Source organism: Trachinotus anak, unplaced genomic scaffold (genome assembly GCF_046630095.1).
Source record: "Trachinotus anak isolate AG129_WGS33_773 ecotype Australia unplaced genomic scaffold, CSIRO_AGI_Tana_v1 ptg000032l, whole genome shotgun sequence".
Taxonomy (NCBI): domain Eukaryota; kingdom Metazoa; phylum Chordata; class Actinopteri; order Carangiformes; family Carangidae; genus Trachinotus; species Trachinotus anak.
In genome coordinates, this window is record NW_027273883.1 from 6,381,567 (window position 1) to 6,400,678 (window position 19,112).

At 39.7% G+C, this 19,112-nt stretch overlaps 2 protein-coding genes across 5 annotated transcripts in view; one reads left to right on the top strand and one right to left on the bottom strand.

Annotated features, from left to right (window-relative positions):
- The first annotated feature begins 3,497 nt into the window (after nt 1-3,497).
- Nucleotides 3,498-5,616, top strand: tnfb (tumor necrosis factor b (TNF superfamily, member 2)). The gene is made up of 4 exons (XM_071470529.1): nt 3,498-4,036; nt 4,157-4,211; nt 4,323-4,382; nt 4,667-5,616. The coding sequence occupies exons 1-4, from the start codon at nt 3,851-3,853 to the stop codon at nt 5,125-5,127; spliced, it is 762 nt and encodes a 253-aa protein (XP_071326630.1). The 5' UTR covers nt 3,498-3,850; the 3' UTR covers nt 5,128-5,616.
- A 1,050-nt stretch (nt 5,617-6,666) lies between these two features.
- gabbr1a (gamma-aminobutyric acid (GABA) B receptor, 1a) overlaps nt 6,667-19,112 on the bottom strand; it is a 76,062-nt gene continuing 63,616 nt past the window's right edge. For 3 of the 4 annotated variants that reach the window (XM_071470595.1, XM_071470594.1, XM_071470597.1), the window contains 5 exons: nt 16,306-16,399; nt 14,002-14,129; nt 11,762-11,890; nt 10,872-11,015; nt 6,667-8,916 (listed from right to left, as the gene is read on the bottom strand). In XM_071470595.1, the coding sequence (XP_071326696.1) occupies nt 8,632-8,916; nt 10,872-11,015; nt 11,762-11,890; nt 14,002-14,129; nt 16,306-16,399 (780 nt within the window). In that variant the 3' untranslated portion in view covers nt 6,667-8,631. The remainder of the gene's footprint in view (nt 8,917-10,871; nt 11,016-11,761; nt 11,891-14,001; nt 14,130-16,305; nt 16,400-19,112) is intronic. The other variant, XM_071470596.1, reaches the window with a different exon arrangement.

Here is a 19,112-nt window from a genome sequence, read left to right on the forward strand (position 1 = left end):
CGGTGATATCATCCTGCAGCATCTTGCGGTCGGTTTGTATTTGCATGCTGGAATGAAACACGTCATCGTCAGACCTGGAGGTGCGACTTCGACTCTGATTTCTCACACAGTGACACACGCTTAAAACTACCATCTGAATATGCAGCGTCGCAGCACTCGAGCCCTGACAGGTTTCTCATACACACAAGTAAACAATCCACTCAAAGCCATGCTACAGGGGAAGGCCCAGAGGGATGGCCAGGGGTGGCATGGGCCCCCACAGAAATCTGATTATTAGTTAGCAGTTGGCTTACTAGTATCATGAATGTATTAATAACGGGCCTCAACCATCAAGCAACCACGAAGAGAAACTCAAAATGACCACAAAGAGATTAAAAAAACAGGCACAAAGACACAAAAGGCAGTCAAAGGACACGCAAACCAACGACAAAGAGATGAAAAGAACCACAGAGACAAAATGACTATAAGACCCGCAAACCAACCGCAAGGAGACGAAAAATGACCACAAACTAAATTATCAAGAACAGAAAAAAAAATCTCAAAGAGGAAGTGAACAACCATTAAATGATGAAAATTCTACACAAAAAGACAAACACTGACCACAAAAAGGAACAAAATGACAACGAAGAGGCAAAAAAAATACCACAAAACGAAAACAAATTTCCAACAAAAGACAAAATTAACCACATAGCGGAATAAAGTGAGTACAAAGAGACACAAAACGTTTAGCATTCTTTTCTTGTATTGAATGAATTATTAATAATGTATAGTAAATTATTGCCAGGAACCAGGGCCAAATGTGAGTCTCAACACCCTCCCTGGGGGTCACAAGGAGGGACTTAGTAATATACTGTACAACGGAAACTCAATGAGAAAGAGACTCATATGTGTTGCTAAAAAAATCTCTGCCACAGAAAAACAGAACCTACCAGGGGCATTTCATGCATGTGTGACAAAAAGCCCAGACTTAAATGTCCTGTCTCAAGCACAAAAGGTCAGGTGAGAAAGTGAAATGGGGAAATCGAGGCAGAGACGATCATCAGCAAGGAGAAGTGTAAAAATCTGTTTGTCGAGCGGTTTGAACCGAGTTGCATCATCCCCCAGTTCTGAAACAGAAAGAGGAACGTTTGCCAAGTTTTTCTTTCACACAGATTTCTCTTTTGAGACCGAGCTAGACTAGATTGTGCCTCTAAGTAAATTCACTATGTCATAAGGAAAAAGAAAAATCCACAGTATGGCACTCCAGGGGCATTTTAGAGAAAGTCACAGTCAGTGTTTTGACTGAGTGTTTTATTAGTATTTCACTTTTGACTACTGCTTTTGTTTTAGCACGTTTTGCTGTTGTCCATAGTTTTTACTGTTTTTAACTTGTTGTATTACTATAAATCTTTATTTTATGTAGGTATAACTTTCATTCAGATCTCTTCTGGATCTCAATTTTAACAGGACATAACATGACCTAAGGTTACATGTATATTAGTTAATATGCTGCATACCATATGTAAAGCAGATTACTATCACTGTGTTTACACTTTAGGTATTTGTCAGTGCATCTCCGGCCAATGAATTCCTCTTGTGCTGTAAAGATAATGATTAAAATAACTGTAGATCTTTGACCACCCTGTTTATTTAGCTGTTATAGGTTTATAACACACTGTAAAGTTCCTGTTAGTAGATAAGCATTGGTCAACATCTGAGGCTGCTGTATAAACAAATGACGAATGACAAATAGTAAAACGCAACTGCAATAATATGAAATGTGTCTTCATACGCAAATGTTAGATATGTACATATAATGAATTTCCAAATATGACACACACACACACACACATATATATATATATATATATATATAGACATAAGATAGAAGAATATAGGTAAAAATTATATCTAAAATTATATTTTAAGTTGGAAAAAATTCATATATTGACATATGTGTCTAGCCCACACAAATATGTACGTTTATACATGCATGCTTATATTGTAGAAATATATCATGTAAATATGTATCCATCCCAAAACCTGTCACTATTCAGCTTCAGTTTTTGACAACATAGTTATGATATATGTCTCCAGAATTCAAATATCCTGTTCATTTTGCGCTAACCATAAGCACATAAATATGATTTATTAATATCTACCAACGTCCTGTACCAGATATAACAGCTAGAGGGGGTGAATCTCTTTACCTGTTCGGCGATGTCGAAGCCGTATTTTCCGTCCATTCCTCCATTATTTATGATCCATTCGTCCGTAAGGGTCCACGGAATGCAAAAATAAAAGTCATTTTTCATAAAAGTATTCTGGCTTATGAATATTGTCATGAGAGGTCCATAACAGAGCCAATTGTTTACTCCTGGCACACTTCACTGTCGCTCTTCTTCCTGTTGCGTCAGCGCTGCGTCAGAGGGGGTGCGTTTGATCGTTAGCTCTCTGTGTACAAAGTGGGAGCTTCACTGTAAAGCTACGATCAGATTCCACTCAAGGAGGCCCGGGTCAAGACACCGAGCATACCCGAGCGAAAACGTGATGACGTAATCTTTGCGTGTTGCTAATGGTCCAATGAGACCAAACAAGGGGAGATGGGCATTTCTTAGCTAATGCTAATTCTGCAGTTTCTCATTAAAGAGTTGAAGCACATTATTGCACAGTTTCCTTTTAGAGAGTTGTGAAAAAATTAACTAAAAAGCCCACTGCGACAATAATATTAGGTCTGAAACCTGAAAACTGAGTTTCTGACAAGAAGTAGAAGTAATAAGAAGCTTTTCATACTTCTTGTATAAAGTATATCCTAGTTATTACATGACTTTTTTTTCTGGTGAGGACAAAAAAAAACAAAAAAAAACCTTGTATGAGCTGAGGCAAATGTGCGCAAACTAGGTCAAAGTATGTATAAGCATATATAATTTTTATATGTATGTTGTTTTAAAAAACTTGCATATATAAATTAAATATAGATCATTAACATATATACTTGCAACACATACTCTAGGGAAATTCATCATATAGATATTTTCAATATATGTACATATACAGATCTTGTGGGTATTTCATATGGCTTTGTTATAAACCTCTATCTTTATACAGAGGATGTATATATATGGTGATAATAATGTAGGTGACATATATGGCAATACCACTCTAATATAGATGTGTGTGTGTGTGTGTGTGTGTGTGTGTGTGTGTGTGTGATGAACAGGTTGATTGTTTCTGTGATCACACATTTTTGTGGCATTTCAAAACATCTGGTCTGATGTGACCTCAAAATGTTGGTGAGTTTAAGTGTAAACCTCAGCAGTGACAGAGAGAGCTTACATTCTGGGGGTGGCTCGAGTCAGTAATTACCTCAGTATGTGTATATGTGTGTGTTTATGACTTTGTGTCTGCCGGTATTTGTGTTTTGCATTTCACTTCTTGTGTGTGTGTGTTGCAACACTATGTAATTTTTTTTTTTAAACCCAAAAGCAGCCACCAACAACTATACCATCATGAAACCGCGACTCCCAGTGGGTTCCTCACTCTGCTGAAACTCCACTAAAAATTCTGTGACTTCTCTTTCCCTCCTGGCCGCGGCTCTTTTCTCTCCGTGGCCCAGGTTGCTCTGCCGCTGCCTCCTGCACTGTCTCCGCTTACAGAGTGACATCACTGGAGTTTCCCTTCTGCTGAAGCAGCTGCCACAGCATAAATACTACAAGCTCTCTGGCACAAGTTCATTCTAACACAACAGCAACACAAAGAGAGAAGTATCAACACAGAGCACTGGAAGCACCTGAAGGCACAGACACAGCATCCAAGCCAAGTGTTCAGTTTGACGATTTTCCAAGCAGTGAAGTGTCAAGTTGTGCGCAGTATGGTGGACTACACAGCTGCACCAGGCGACGTGGAGATGGGGCTTGAAGACAGGTCGGTGATTTTGGTAGAAAAGAAGTCATCTACAGAGTGGATATGGAAGGTGTTCGGGACCCTTCTCATTGTGGCCCTTTGTTTGGGAGCCGTCCTGCTGTGTGGTTGGTACCGGAATGCCCCAGAGATGACGGTAAGGATAAACTCTGTCTCTGAATTTGATGAGAAATCTTTCTTAAACTGGCAAAGAAAGAAAGAAAGAAAGAAAATGCCTATGCATCTCTAATCAATCTGTTTCTCCTCTCCAATACAGACGCAATCAGGCCAAATAGAAGCACTAATGGAGAAGGACTCTGCTGAGAAAACAGGTGATTACACGCTTGGTTGCTCATTAAAAAAATTCTCAGAGGTCGTGTGGGATATATTTAAGTCTTTGCGAGTTTTTTGAGACAAGCTCACATTTGTCCTTCTCTCTTCAGATCCCCACTACACACTGAGGCAAATCAGCAGCAATTCCAAGGCAGCCATCCATTTAGAAGGTGAGTCACAGCCTACCTTGATTTGGCTCTGAGCAAACAATGGGCTCATGATCTCGGCTTTGAAAAGGGCTTTTCAGACTCTTTCTTCCACGTGTGTGATATTTGTTGCTCCCTTACAGAGTTAGCCAGGAGCACAATCAGGAAGTAGTTGTATAAGTTATTCATTGCTTTTCATTCCATTTTCCTGACAACATATCTGTTAATTATTCACTCTTGTGTTTGAAAATCTGGAGAAATGAAGTGTGTTCGCTTCTCTAATGGTGTTTCTTCCTCTGCTTTTCCAGGTAGCTACGATGAAGACAATGAGAGCTCGAAAAAGGAGTTGGAGTGGAAGAACGGTCAAGGCCAGGCATTCGCTCAGGGCTTGAAGTTGGTGAACAACCAGATCGAAGTCCCTGAAACCGGCCTCTACTTTGTCTACAGCCAGGCGTCGTTCAGAGTCTCCTGCAGCGATGAAGAGGACAAGGAGGCGGGAGAACGCTTCACACCTCTCAGCCACAGGATCTGGCGGTACTCAGACTCCATAGGCGGCAAAGCATCTCTGATGAGTGCGGTGAGGTCGGTGTGCCAAACCACTGCCCAGGAGGAGGACAGTTACAGAGACGGACGGAGCTGGTACAACACCATTTATCTGGGTGCAGTGTTTCAGCTGAATAAAGGAGACACACTGTGGACGGAAACCAACCAGCTGTCAGAGCTGGACACCGATGAGGGCAAGACTTTCTTTGGTGTGTTTGCACTTTGAAACGACTCTTTGTTGTGATACTAATGAAGAGGATACAAAGATCTGCACAGTGCCAATAGTGTTGGCTTTTTTAACATTAGCATTTTTTTTAATAGTGTTTTATTTTTATTACTATTCATCTTCATGGTGATATAGAAATGTTTAAATCTCAATGGAGATAAAAGTTGTGCTGATTTCTAAAAATCCTATGAACTGTAACAGTTTGCAACATTACTTCTGTTTTAGGCACTATTTATACGTTATTTATGCTGACCTGAGATTGTAGTAGGCAAGACTTTCTCTGCTGTATCAGATGACGACACAGGTCTTCGCTGCAGAGTTGAGGTTCAAGGATTATGTACATAACTATTATCCCCTACTATTATAACCTGTATCTATTTATTTGTATTTATTTATATTTAAAATGTTGGGATTAGGTGTTAAAGATTCTATTTATGTACTTTCTATGCACTCAAACTTAATTAAAAAGAAAAAAGAAAAAAACAACAACAAAAACAATCACAGTATTGTGTCACTACAAGGGATGAATATCATTTCATGGCTGAAATGCCAAAGCGAAAGTTTGCTGCTGAGTTGGCAAACAGCTCCAGTCAGCCAGGGCAGTGGCTCACACACACACATACACACACATACACACACACACATACACACACACACACACACACACACTACTGCGGACTTGCTCAATTATTTGGCAAAGAGCTGCTATGAAATTCCTCCACAGCCAGCAAATACTTCCTTTGTTAGATCAGACAGGACGAGGGGAATTTCCTGCTTTTCTGAGTCGCACTGAGTGCTGTGTCAGGTGGAGGCCCACAGAAGCCTCAGCCCGGAGCGGGTTTTCCCCACTGACACTCCCCCTCCCCTCCCCTCCCCTCCCCACCCACTCAAACACACACACACACACACACACACACACACACACACACACACACATAAACACACCCTGCAACCTCTCCCTCCTCCACACCACCAACCACTTTCCCTCTATTACCACATACTTCAGCTTCAGTCAGCTGGAATCAGACATGACATGGGAGGGAGTGTGCATGTGACTGCATACAGTGTGTGTCTCTACGGGGTCATGGGAGGGGGGGCTGCAGCACAGCTGGTTTTTTCAACAAGGGCATCATCTAAAAACACACATTACACAAAAATCGGATGTACTTGGGAGTTATTTGTCTATTTTTGTTTCATTTATCTACAAACATCCACTCATTGTCTCAGTAATGAGGTTCCCACTGGCCCTCTGCAGCTGGATGTCGTGTGGAAAAACACTTCCCACTTTTGGCTAATGATCTCCTCTTCAGGGTTTATTTACTCTTTTACTCCCATGGGTCAACTTGGTGAAAACTATCAGCGGAGTTAATTGCTTACGGGTCAGCACAGAGTCAGAAAAGCGATAAATAACTGGTGACACCTAGTGGCTGATGTAAACAAGTTTGGCTGTATAATCCACAGGATACTGAGACTTTGTTTTACATTACATCTACATTTCTACTGATGCAAAAGGTATCACTGAAACACAAAAATACCATGTGAAAAAACAATGATTTTATTTATGGTACCCATATATTTGCATACACATACTCTGAAATATATTAACATTTAAGATCTTAGATATAGTGAATACAAATATCCCCAAATCCATGTATATATTGTCATATATGTGCAAGATAATAGAACATTTCCTAAATTATTTATGCATTCATATGTTACACTATCTGATCCATGAACTGCACAGTTAATAAATATGGCCTATTTCATTCATTTATGACTGTCCTTCTCCATACCCTGAGCTAAAATGTATTAGAATAACAGCAACATAAAGTGGAGTAACCATGGTTTGTTCAGTTTAAAGTGCACACTAAAGTATATATATATATATATATATATGTGTATGTATATATTTAAAAACATTTGTCAAAGTATTGTTTTACCTGCTGATAAAGCTGTTCAGGTTGCTTTATAAAATCTGGAAATAGCTCATGAATGAAATAGTACATCCAGATTAACTGCAGAATAAATACAGCATGTCACATTGCTTATATCCTTCTTTGATACATTTACAGTTATTGAAAGGCAAAATGAGAAAGAAAAGTGAAAAGAAAAGAAACATGAGCATCCATCGAGATTGTCTGTTATGGGAAAACATTTAAAAAAAACCCATCCTTTCAAAATAAAAAAGCTCACAATAATGACATGTAACAGATTCACACGTATAAAAACTGTGCTTTCACTGAACATCTACAGAAACGACCATCTTAGAAGCCCCACACCTCAGCGCACCCTACAGCGCTGCTGTAGAAATATAAACTGCCTTTTATTTTCACGAGGCAGGAAGTACAAACTATTCTTGTGGAAAGTTGGAATATGAAGTTTTGTGGTTTTTGGACTTTTGTATTCCTCTCGGCTATCACCTGCCAAACACCACAATCAGCTGCTGCAGTAGCCAGTGATATCTGCAGGATACTTTAGGTGCAGGCTGCGGGATTTTTGTTTGATGGCTACGACTGGACTGCACTGCTAAAGAGATACGACACAAATCTGAAAAAAATACATTGGAAAACATTATTTCAAATGGTAAAACTATCAAAATTGTCCTTAAACATCAGCAAGCTTTGATAATTTCTTCTTTAAAATGGGTCTAATATTCACATGCCAGCAAAGGTCTGGCTTTTTAAGATGCAATGCTGTACTTGAATACACAGTCCTGACAACAGACATCCATACATGCCAAGCTCCTCTGCCCTTCTAAATTATGGCTATTTAATAATGCACATTATCACTTTTCAGTGAGACCAGTATTCCACACAGTCGACTTCGGACACTCTTCAGAGGAAACATTGGAAAAAACTGTACATTGCTTTGTCCCTTTGTAAATTTCAGTTTTCACTACTCTCCAGAAAAGTAAACAAATAACTGAACAACAACTCCATGACAAAACAGATCAGATATTACAGAACAATATAAATCACTACTGTATGTGCTTGTCTAGTCACAAACTCGAAAGACAAAAGGTGGAGACGATATAGCAAAGACACAAACACAAACGTTTCCTTTTAAAGATCCTCGACGCGCCGTCTCCACAACAGAACGAGAAAACGAATGAGGGAGAGGAATGTTGAAGAGATCTGTCCGTTCACTTGTCCTTTCGAAATGGACCTCGAGCGCTGCCAGCCTGGAGATGTGCTTGTTGCCGTGTCGACCAGTCACAGGTGCCTTGTTGCTGAGTTGAACACAGTGAGATCAAAACTGTGAGGACGGGTGTTACCTGTGTGACTCTCCCTGAAGCTGCCAAGTGTTAAAGCCACTCCTGTGTACTTATTTGTGCTTCCGCGCCGTATTTTAAAACAGTGTCACTACACCGCTGTGCTCTTCGCCCAAACAAGTGAAAGTCACAGTGTCTCCTTGTGTTTTGTGTCCCCCATGTGCACTGTGTGACTGCCACCCCAGCCCCCCCCGCCCCCCCAACCCCCTATTCCCTCCCCCCCCGTGCCTCGCCTATTTATACAGCAGTGGGATCTGGCTGTTGTGACAGTGGTTGCGGCTCATCTTGCTGTCTGCTGGGTAGAGGTTAGAGGAGTTGGAGAAGGAGGGCGGGAGGGAGTGATTGTCCGTGGTGGGGTTGGGGTAGCCGGGCGGGGGAAGCAGAGACTTGGGGTCCGGCTGGGATGAGGGCAGCGGGGCGTTGTGGTTCTGATTCTGGCCTGTGGAGGGTCGGCGGCGGTTGCGTAGAGCCTGTCGCTCAGCCAGCTGGTTGCGGAGCGCTGATACCCTCTCTTCTTTCTAAAAACACAACAAGAGGAGCGTGTCCCATTAACCCTCCTTATTTAACATCTATAAACAGTATATAAACATTTAATACATTTTTTATAACACATTATGATGTAGTTGTAAGCACCAAGAGGTGGATAAAGTACACAGACTTGAGTCAAAGTATAGATACTCCTGGTCAAATATTACTCCAATACAAGTGAAAGTTGTTCAGTCTAGTTTTTAAGTACTGAATTACTTGATTTTAAAAATACTAGTAGTATACTAGAAGTATTCGAAAATACATTTTTTAATGGACAAACATAATTGTCTTGTTCCACATTAACATTAATGAAACGACCTACTGAAGCACTGACTGTAGAAACTGAAGAATAAAAGCTTGTAGAATATGATACAAAGACAAGAGAAATGGCCATAAAAACACAACTGAATCCAAAAAAGAACAATCATTATCATTTTCATATTTCTTTTTTAGGCAGTGATGAAGTTTGGTGGTGGGAAACACAAAATTGAAACGAATCTTTCTTTATTTCTAAAATGAAGATAAGGTGACTGTTTTTCCTCCTGTGACGAACACAGCGTCTGGCCTATCACACTTTATAAAAGAAAAGAAAATTAATTCCACAGACTAAAAGCTCTGCTTCAAAGTAATGAGTACTTCATAGGAATGAGTCAAAATGAGTATGATAAGTATGATATTTGTCTTTGAAGTGTAGTTGAGTAAAAGTCAGAAGTTTCTAAAAAAACAATAATACTCAAAGTACAGATACAGAAAAATATACTATTTAAGTACAGTACTATAGTAAATGCACTTTGTTACTGTCCACCCCTGGTTCTAAGCACATGTAAGCTTTTAATAATGTGTTCGTTAATAGTTGTAACTCCTCCTGTGGACACCTAATTATCTGTATACAGATAATAAACGACATTATAGCAAAAACACAGTTGACAACAACAACACAAAATTTCCTATTATTTGTTTTTACAGCTACATAAAGGTTTTGTTTGTTACAAATCAGTTATCAAATTAGAAATTAAACAAAATAAAATGAATGAATCAGTGAGTGAACAGAATTCCTGGACTTTAATTTCCACAACACATAATTTAGCACGTCATCCTCCTCTCAGCTTGAAGCTTGGCTTTGTAAACTCCAATACAGAGGGAGTGCAATAAACTTTATTAATAATTTTGAAGTGCATTCATCTTAAACATACCTCATACCACTGATATGCTTTCAGCAGTGTCAAATATTAAATCTGAAGGCTAAATCCAAATCCTGCGTAAACACTAAATGGACGAAGAATGTCTCAATAACTGCCAGTGTGAAAGTAACCTCACATGTAATCAGTGAGTCAATCAGCAGAATATTTATCTGCCAACAATTTAATGATCGATTAATGGTTTCATCATTTTCTGAGTAGATGAAAACCAAATATTCTCTTGTTCTAGCTTCTCGAAGGTGACGATTTGCAGCTTTTTCTGTCAGATACAAGTTGACTGAATATCTGGTTCTGGATGGTAAACTGAAGGCATCACCGCAGGATGTGAAACACAGTGAAAATCACTTTTTAATGCCAGTTCATGATAACTGGTGATTACATTATCAAAGAAAAACAACCAGGTATAACATGCAACAAAGTCAGGACTGCAAATGTAGCCTGATAACATTGTATGTCACAATATTGTAATTTTTTTTTTGTTCTATAATTCTATATGTATTTATGCATCATCTTCTGTTGCATAGTACGTCCACAAGTTTAACATGTGTTTATGGCACACACATTAAAAAATACATATTATCTGCATGAAAATACACGAGTGTGTATTACCTATATGTATAATACAGCGTCTGCCTCCAGGATGAACTCAGAATATTAACTAACGTGGAAATGTACATTAGGATGTGCATGTTTAATAACAATAATGTGTGTGTGCCTGTATAATGTGGTGTGTATAATGTCTTCACCTCCTGGATGATCTTTTGCAGCTCCCTGTTCTCCCTCTCCAGCTGCCTGGATTTCTCCTCGTCGTTGTTGTTGGTGGACGAGCCCGTCTTCAGAGTGTCCTGCTGCTCCGACTGCCACTCGCCACGGGTGATCAGACGCCGCATCTGGAACGCCACAGGAGCAGGAAGTCAATAAAGAACAAACTCAGGCCTGAGAGAGCATGGCGCTCAATGAATCATGCATGCATTAATAACTGCAGCCCTTTCAGCCAAATCTCTCACACATGTCTGCTGGGTTAGTCTTCATCACTGACGTTAATCGAAAGTGTTACTTTTTTTTTTGCGACATCTGTAGCTGATGTGCTGTCTCTGCACTGCTCCCCCAAAAATAGCCTGACAATCAAACAGTGGCGATGATATTGTGATGTGTTTGAATTTCTGTAGGTGGCACTCTTTCCTCTGTTTGCACAGATGTCTGCAGCAGTGCTCATGTGCACTACCCAGCTCCTCTTCTATTTATTCCAAACAAATCACTGTAGCTGCTGCCATGTAAAATATCTCACTTTGTTTGTGCCAGAGATTTTTTTTCTCTCCTAAAACCAAATGTTCACAGCAGCTTAAAATGTAAAAACTTATTAGATGAACTGTCTATATTGAAATTTCCTATCCTTATTCAACATCAAAGCCTGCGCTGTATTCGACATCTAAGTGTGTTTAGGTGAATTTTGAAAGTGCAGAGCTGTCAGACTGAATAATGTGAGCTTCCAGAAGTTTGTCATATCCATGCACCAGCGTGCAGTGCACGCTGGACTCTCCTCCTAAAGACACTGAGACTGGATCGTTTGACCTTTGGAGTGTAATTATCAGTGTGTGCAGCAGTTCCTAAAAGCATCGGTCATGAGTTGGAGCACCTTGGGTACAAAAAGCACCACCAGAGTGATGTAGGCAGAGAAGACTATTGCTAGAGAGGCAAAGGCAAAGGAGGCGTCCTGCTGCGAAGACAGGATCATAGTCACTGGAGCCGTGATCAGGCACAACACCTGCAGGAAGAGAAAGACAGAGAGGCAGAAACAGGAAGAAAGAGAGGGAGGTTAAAACAAAGGAACAGGAAGAGGTAAGAGCCAGATTTAGGCAAAGAGAAAGAAGAAGGCAGAGGGTTGTTAGTGGAGAGAAGGTGGAGAATAAAGTAGAGTTGGTGAGTGAGAGAACGAGAGGGGAGGAAAAAAGAAATCACATCCATAAAAGCATTAGGCATCTGTTTATCATTCCGGGGAAGGCTCCCATGTGAAAACAGCATTAAAAAGTCATGACTGAAGTAGCAACAGCGCACTGACAATCACCACATTGTCATCTCATCAGGGCCTGGAGCTCACAGCTTAGCAAAGAGGAAGGAGGTCCCTTTACAGACACCATTAACTATTGACATCACCATAAAACTGAAATGTGTATATCATAACATGAAATAATAACATTAGACCTGCCTCATATTGTGGAATCCTGTGATGAAATGAGCTGCGTTTAATGTCGTCATAAATAATCACAAATGATAGATCAGTGATAAATTCTTGATGAGAAGAGGCGAAATCGATCCATTTATTAGTTAGATATCAACAAAGTAAAAGTTGATACGAGTTCAGCTGCTCACTCGGACGCTTCTTCTTTTATGTGCTAACAGGAATCTGAGCAAGGACAGGAAATGCTGTGAAATGGCAGTTAAAAACTAAAAAGAAAAATGTTTCCATGCTTTTGATCAAAACAGAAAAACTCCTCTGGCAGTTAAAGTGACAGAAACCACTTTTTTTCCCAGACATTTTACATCAATTTCAAAGTTACCCTGTGTCAAGAGTGTCAGGAAATGGCAGCCAGTGTTTGTCTAAAGTGGCTAAAGTGAACATAATGGCAGCTATTTCAGTGTAAAGTGCATCCAAGGTGCCTCCGTTTAAGATGATTCACTTGCTATTAACAGCCACTGAAATTTTTTTATGACTGATGGCTGTGTTTACCACTGTACTTTAGTGCCCAAATGGGTACATTTTTAAACCTGTTCCTGCCATAGGGCAACGTAATAGCTCCATACAAAGCTCTGTATGTAATGTCTGCCATCCACACACAATATATAACTCCCACTTTATATGCCATATATTGTATATGCTCAGCACTAAAGCTAAAGGACGAAGCACTAAGCTACAAACCTAAGGGAAGCTAGAGTTGCATGATGATTATAGTTTGTGTTGCACCCTTTAGTGTTTCATTGATTTTAGTTAACATTTATTTCAGCAGGAAGAAGTCCCACTGAGAACAAGCTTTCATTTTGCAAAAGAGACCTGAGATATGTCTGTTACTATCACAGCACCACAGGCGCCACAATCATCAAAACCTATGATTCATTTTAGATGGCAGTTTGCAGTGGCAGTGTTGTGATTTGGACAGAAATCTGCCTTTCAGAGAATAAAATCTCAAGATGAACTTGTGGAAAAGCTTGAATATTTCATACATAAGCCTGTTTCATATTGTTCCAACCAAAATACCAGCATGTACTCTTCATTATTTTATACTAGATGATCAACCTGTGATGTTCAGCACGTTCCAAAGGTTGCTTTGAGATGGAAAGATGTCATTTATATTCTGCTGTTCCCGCAGTTGGCTTCTGCTGGTGCTATTTTTGAAGATCGCTGCAAACTGGTGAATATAGAAACCTTTAGGCAGTTACCTTTTCAGATAAGAAAATACACGTAAGAGGCATTAAAGGAGCATTAAGTTATCTGTGAACTCAATTAACTTTTCTAAACAACCAGCAGAACCTGCAACGAGTTGCCCCTTGAGAATTGGGCTTGTAAGCCTGTGCAGCTGAAATGCTGGTCAGTTGCCTGTTTTGTTCTAAAATGAGCAGGAAGTGTCGTCTGGAGGCCAGAAATCTCAGCACCAGGCAAAGTAATCATGGAGGCACTGGCACTGATTAACCCCCCACAGATATACTACGGTCATTTGGTGCTATGAGGCAGTAAAAATCTTATTTATTGCTACTTTAACGTTATTCAGTGTGCTACAGACTGCTCTTTGCAGAGAGAGAGAAAAACAGCAGAAAGAAAGCAGACAGCAGCACTGAGAAACAGGAATTTAGGCATGACTGTCGTTTCATTTTTGGACTCACAGCGACGTTGTAAATAGCCATCCCCACGGCCCGGTGGTCATTGATCTTTTCAGTGGAGACAGACTTGGTCTCGTAAGCCAGAAATATGCCCAGCAGCAGCAGCAGACCCTTGTAGCCATAAACCACACCTACATGAAGGAAGAGAACAGTGAGAGAAGAGGACCACGTTACATATGTTCTGCAATAAAGGTGGTAATTTAAGTAATGGACCACCTACATATATATGTATGTATTTATGTATATGAGACAAATGGGGCTAAAAATTGAAAAACAATAAATAAAATTAGGAATGACTAATGATACCACCTGACTATGGATACATGTATGTTTGATTACATTGTTATTTTATTGATAGTCAAATTTAGGCTTTTTATTCATGATCTCTCACATTGACAAAACATTTGGTCCCCATTCGTCTCCATGTGTGTAAACCACACACTGTGATTGTATTAATGCAAGTGCAGTAAGATCTTAGTCGAGGTTAAAAGTTAAACAACAGAGCTGCTCTCTTTGGTCATTTGGTCAACAAACACGCATTAGGACACAGTATTTACACTGGTACGATATTTTTTCCAACTGTGGTCAAGTTACATGTGTGGATGCTTAATGTGTTGCATTCACAGAGAAATGAAAGCTTCTATAGTAGCATTATTATGGACCAAGATTTCTTTGGGTTTTTGATGTATCAAAGAATATGTTGTGCATGTTGCAGGATATGGAGATAGATGCAGTCTTATTGACATACTGAGACATCAAAGCACAAGCTTTGTTCATATTTACTGAAATGTACTGGAGACAGCAGATATCAAAAGTACAAAGCAGAACACAAACTGTGTCTCTCTAACCTCACAAAAATGTCTTAGATATACTTTAAAACAGGATATCTTGGGCATTTGCTGCATCGGTTTTGACCATTACTTTTTAGCTATGCTAGCAGCGTGGTGCTAGTGTGACATATAGATAGCAATGACTTTCATTTTCATCTTCCAGCAACTATTTGGTGTATTGCCATTAAATTTAGGACAGACATTCATGGCTTCCAGACAATGAATCCTAATGACTCTGGTGACCCCCTGACTTTTCCGCTTGTACCACCATGAGGTTTACATTTGAATTTTGAGTGTCTTGACAACATTCATGCCCTGCCCTCAGGGTGAAGTACAAAAACCTTGTTGATTCCATGACTTTTCATGTCTTACTATCATCAGATCAAGATTTTTTATATGTCCATTACTTTGGTTTATGACCAAATCCCTGCAAAACTAGCCTCTGCTGTACCTCGTGTTTATTGCTAACTAGCAAATGTTTGCATTCTAACACACTAAACATAACACTTGCTCAACAACTGCATGTTTGCATTGTCATTTGTGAGCATGGTGGCATGCTGATGTTAGCTGATGTTAGCCGCTAACAGGACGGAGACACTTAGTTTTGTTACCAAAGAAATTGTTCTCATGTTGATTTAAAGGCTCTTGCAAGTCAGTCAGCTTTATGCTACCTACATCACTTTAGTTATTTCTTCACTAGGCTTAACATGGCTGTTGCTTGGTTCTAATGAAGGAAACAGTAACACTGTGAACACTTCAATGAGGCCATTGAGGGAGAGAGTATGACTGCAGAGGTAGAAAACCAAAAATGTGGATACAAGAAATATATAGGCTCAATATGTGAAAAGCCAGTCAGAGCTCGACAGACTGACAGAGAAAAGATAATATGACAGTGAAAATGAGAGAAGTAGGGAAGAAAAGAGAAACGGTGCGACAGAGTAAGTTTGACACTTCTTCAGACTGTCCATTGTTTCTTTTTACCGCCTGATTTTAAAGCACCATCTTTTCTTCTCAGAGAAAGGAAATGCTATGGGGCAATGGCCCAGTTTGTGACCCACATTATTTGAATTTCAGCACCATTATACTTTCATAAGAGCTGCCACGCAAAGAAAGACAGCAGAGAGACAGACAGAGAGAGAGAGAGAGAGAGAGAGAGAGAGAGAGAGCGAGAGGGACTGCGTGGGCCGACAAAATGAGAATCGAAGAGGGAGAAAAGCAAAAGCAAAGAAAAAAAAGAGGAATCAAACGTAAGGGGGCGGCGGGGGCTGAAGGAGACGGGGGCTGTTTGATTCAGAGTGAATGGCAGTGACGTATGTGTGTGTTTGTGTGTACGCATATGTGTCTGCATATGTCTGTGTGTGTGTAACAGAGATATTCAAAAACCAGAGCAGGGCAAAGACTGATAAAGGGAAAAATCGAGAAATGAGAGGGTAAAAAAAAAGAAAAAATAATAAAGTAAAGAAGAGAGGTCAGATACCGAGCCATGTGTTCATCTTCTCTGAGCTGCAGTGCTCCAACAACGGCTGAATCAGGACATCCAAATCTTCTTTAGGGGCCTCCTTAGTGAACTTCTACTCACATGACAGACAGAGGCAGAGGGAAGAGGAATGGAGGGATAAAAGAGATACAGGGAAGGAGAGAGAGAGAGAGAGAAATGGAGAGAGGGAGATAATAAGAAACGATGAGGCAGCAGCAAACTAGAGAAGGAGGTAAAAATGCACAGTAAGCATAAGCCCCAGTGACTGCACGGTCGATTCCCTCGCGTAAATAGGTCCTTCCCGCAAGACAGATATAGATGACTGAATTAATAGAGTACCAGATATCCAATAAATATGAAAGATAGCCATTTAAAAATTCTATATAAGGCTTGACTGTAGTTAAAGCAGAGTTGGACTGATAATGACAACTAGCTCTGGTTCCTACAGAGGCTGCAAGAGAGGATGAATTGGATGAATGTTAAGTGTTGCAGTGATGAGGTTTCACCAACGCTGTAAAAATGTTTCCACACATTTAAGGTTCCCTGTGGAGTTTTTGACACCTATTGGCGCTGTGGGGCAACATTTTGATGAATGGGTTTTTGCATTGTTTGTGTCACAACTGCATGCCATGAAGGATGATGTGAGACATCATCCCTGTGCGGTAATGCTTATCATCAGCTGGCGGAGGGAGCATACTGGAGAAGGCAACAGTGCAACAATACAAGAGGAAGAGGTCTGCAACCGGATGTAAACAATACAAATGAAATCACTCCCTATTAACTATATAGTGCACTACTTTTACTATCCGACATTTTAATACCTCTGACAAGGAAGTTGTGGTTTCATCCGTGTCTGATTGTTTGTTTGTCAGCAGGATTACGCAAAAAGTACTGAGCCGTTTTACACCAAACCTAGTGGAGGGATGTTACATGGACCAGGGAAGAACCCAGGACATTTTGGTGCCGATCTAATTAAAGGGTTGAATTCAGGATTTTTTCTTAATCACTTTTCTTAAAATTGTGAGTGAATTTTTCAACATTTTCATCAGTTTCTCAGGAAATAATCTATGGATGTGAAAAAATAAAAATAAAAATCAGACATATTTATGGTGTTGGGATCTGTGAGTTTGTCTAATTTGGTGCAGGCTCAGATAATAATCAAGAACTCACAGACATGTGTAGAGCTGTTTGGCCTTGGCAGAGGGAAGCCCTCTACTGAGTCCCATTCTAGTTTGAGTGCCTGAATTCTTAAGGTGAAATTCATCCTCTACATAGTCCCCTCAAACACTGTCACAATGGAACAGAAAAGTTGCGTTCATTATATGTACACCTAGTTCACCATAGGGCTCAACTTACAGATGCAAAAATTTCAGTTGAGCAACACTATATTTGTCAGTGATGATGCAAAATGATGATAATTCGTTAGTGTCCCATTTCATTGCTCTCCACAAAGTTAACGATTAAGTGTCTAATATAAAGAGAATTATCACCAAGTGAACGAGGGAGTGATTTCAAACACGGCCCAATTGTTGAAATCATTAAAGACCCCATGAAAAGATTTCAAAGCTGCAAGAAAAACAGTCACTTTCTGAAAAACAGTTAATATTTAATCTTTAGGCAAAACAAAAACTCCCACCAAGGAATTCACAGCAAACTTTTATCAAATCCTTGCTCCATGCTTCATTCAACTCATGTGGTTTAAGGTTCACAATAAGCCTTTTTTACAGCAGATATCTTTTAAATAATAGTAGGAAAGGCACAGGTGTTACTAAACACATTAACAATGGCTCCGTTGCATTCAAGTGTCTCAGTAAGACTTGACGGTGTGATGGAGAGCCAGCATGCACAAAACCAGGAGCCTGAAACCAAAGCAGCTAAAAGAAATTCACTACTTTTATTATTTACACTATATTTTCCCTTCTCTGACATATCATAATGTCTCCTGTAAAGACCTATGATTAGAGCAGAAATTACATCACATTAAAGCTGCAGTTTTGGCCACTGCAGTTCAGACAACATCAGAACAAGCTAACAGGTTAAGCAAACATGTTAGTAACAGGAAGCCTTCTTTTACATCCATAAGAACAGCATCAGCATTTATTTCAAGTTGCGTTTCTGATGAGTGTAAGTCCAATATTTGCTCTCTTTTTAGTTCTGTTTTAGTCTCCACCAACTCTTAAGAAATATATCTTGTTTTCTGCACCGTGAGTGCCTTTTGAAATAAATGTTAAAGGTCCCATATTGTGTAAAGTGAGATTTCCGTGTCTTTTTTCATTATAAAGCAGGTCTAGGTGATGCATTAATACTATTAATACTAAGTGCTCAGTCCACGTATTCAGAAACTGTGGCTTAAAACAAGCCGTCAGGACTTACATAACTTTGTGATGTCACAACTATACAGTCATTGCCCTCAGCTATGCTCCCAGCATGGCCCACCCGGACCCACCATCCAACCAGGATTTGGTCTGCCATATTTTTTATTGATCACTCAGTCAGAGTGATCAATCAGGCTCAGAGCTCAACAGCCTGTTGTTACGAGAGAGAAGCCTGAGAGAGGAGATGTAAAACTACACTGGTTTCTGGTACTTAAAACAACAAATATATTCTTCTTATGGCTACCAAAACTTAAAATAAAACACTGTTAAAGTGTAAAATATGGGACCTTTAATACAGTAAATTTGGATTAATGCGGATTTAATGAAATTAAATAAACAAATTTCAAGTGACCTTTAAAGGATAAATATTCTATGAGGCAGGCAGTTCATTTAACATACTTGTTTGGCTGTTTAATGAATGTTTAATTAAAC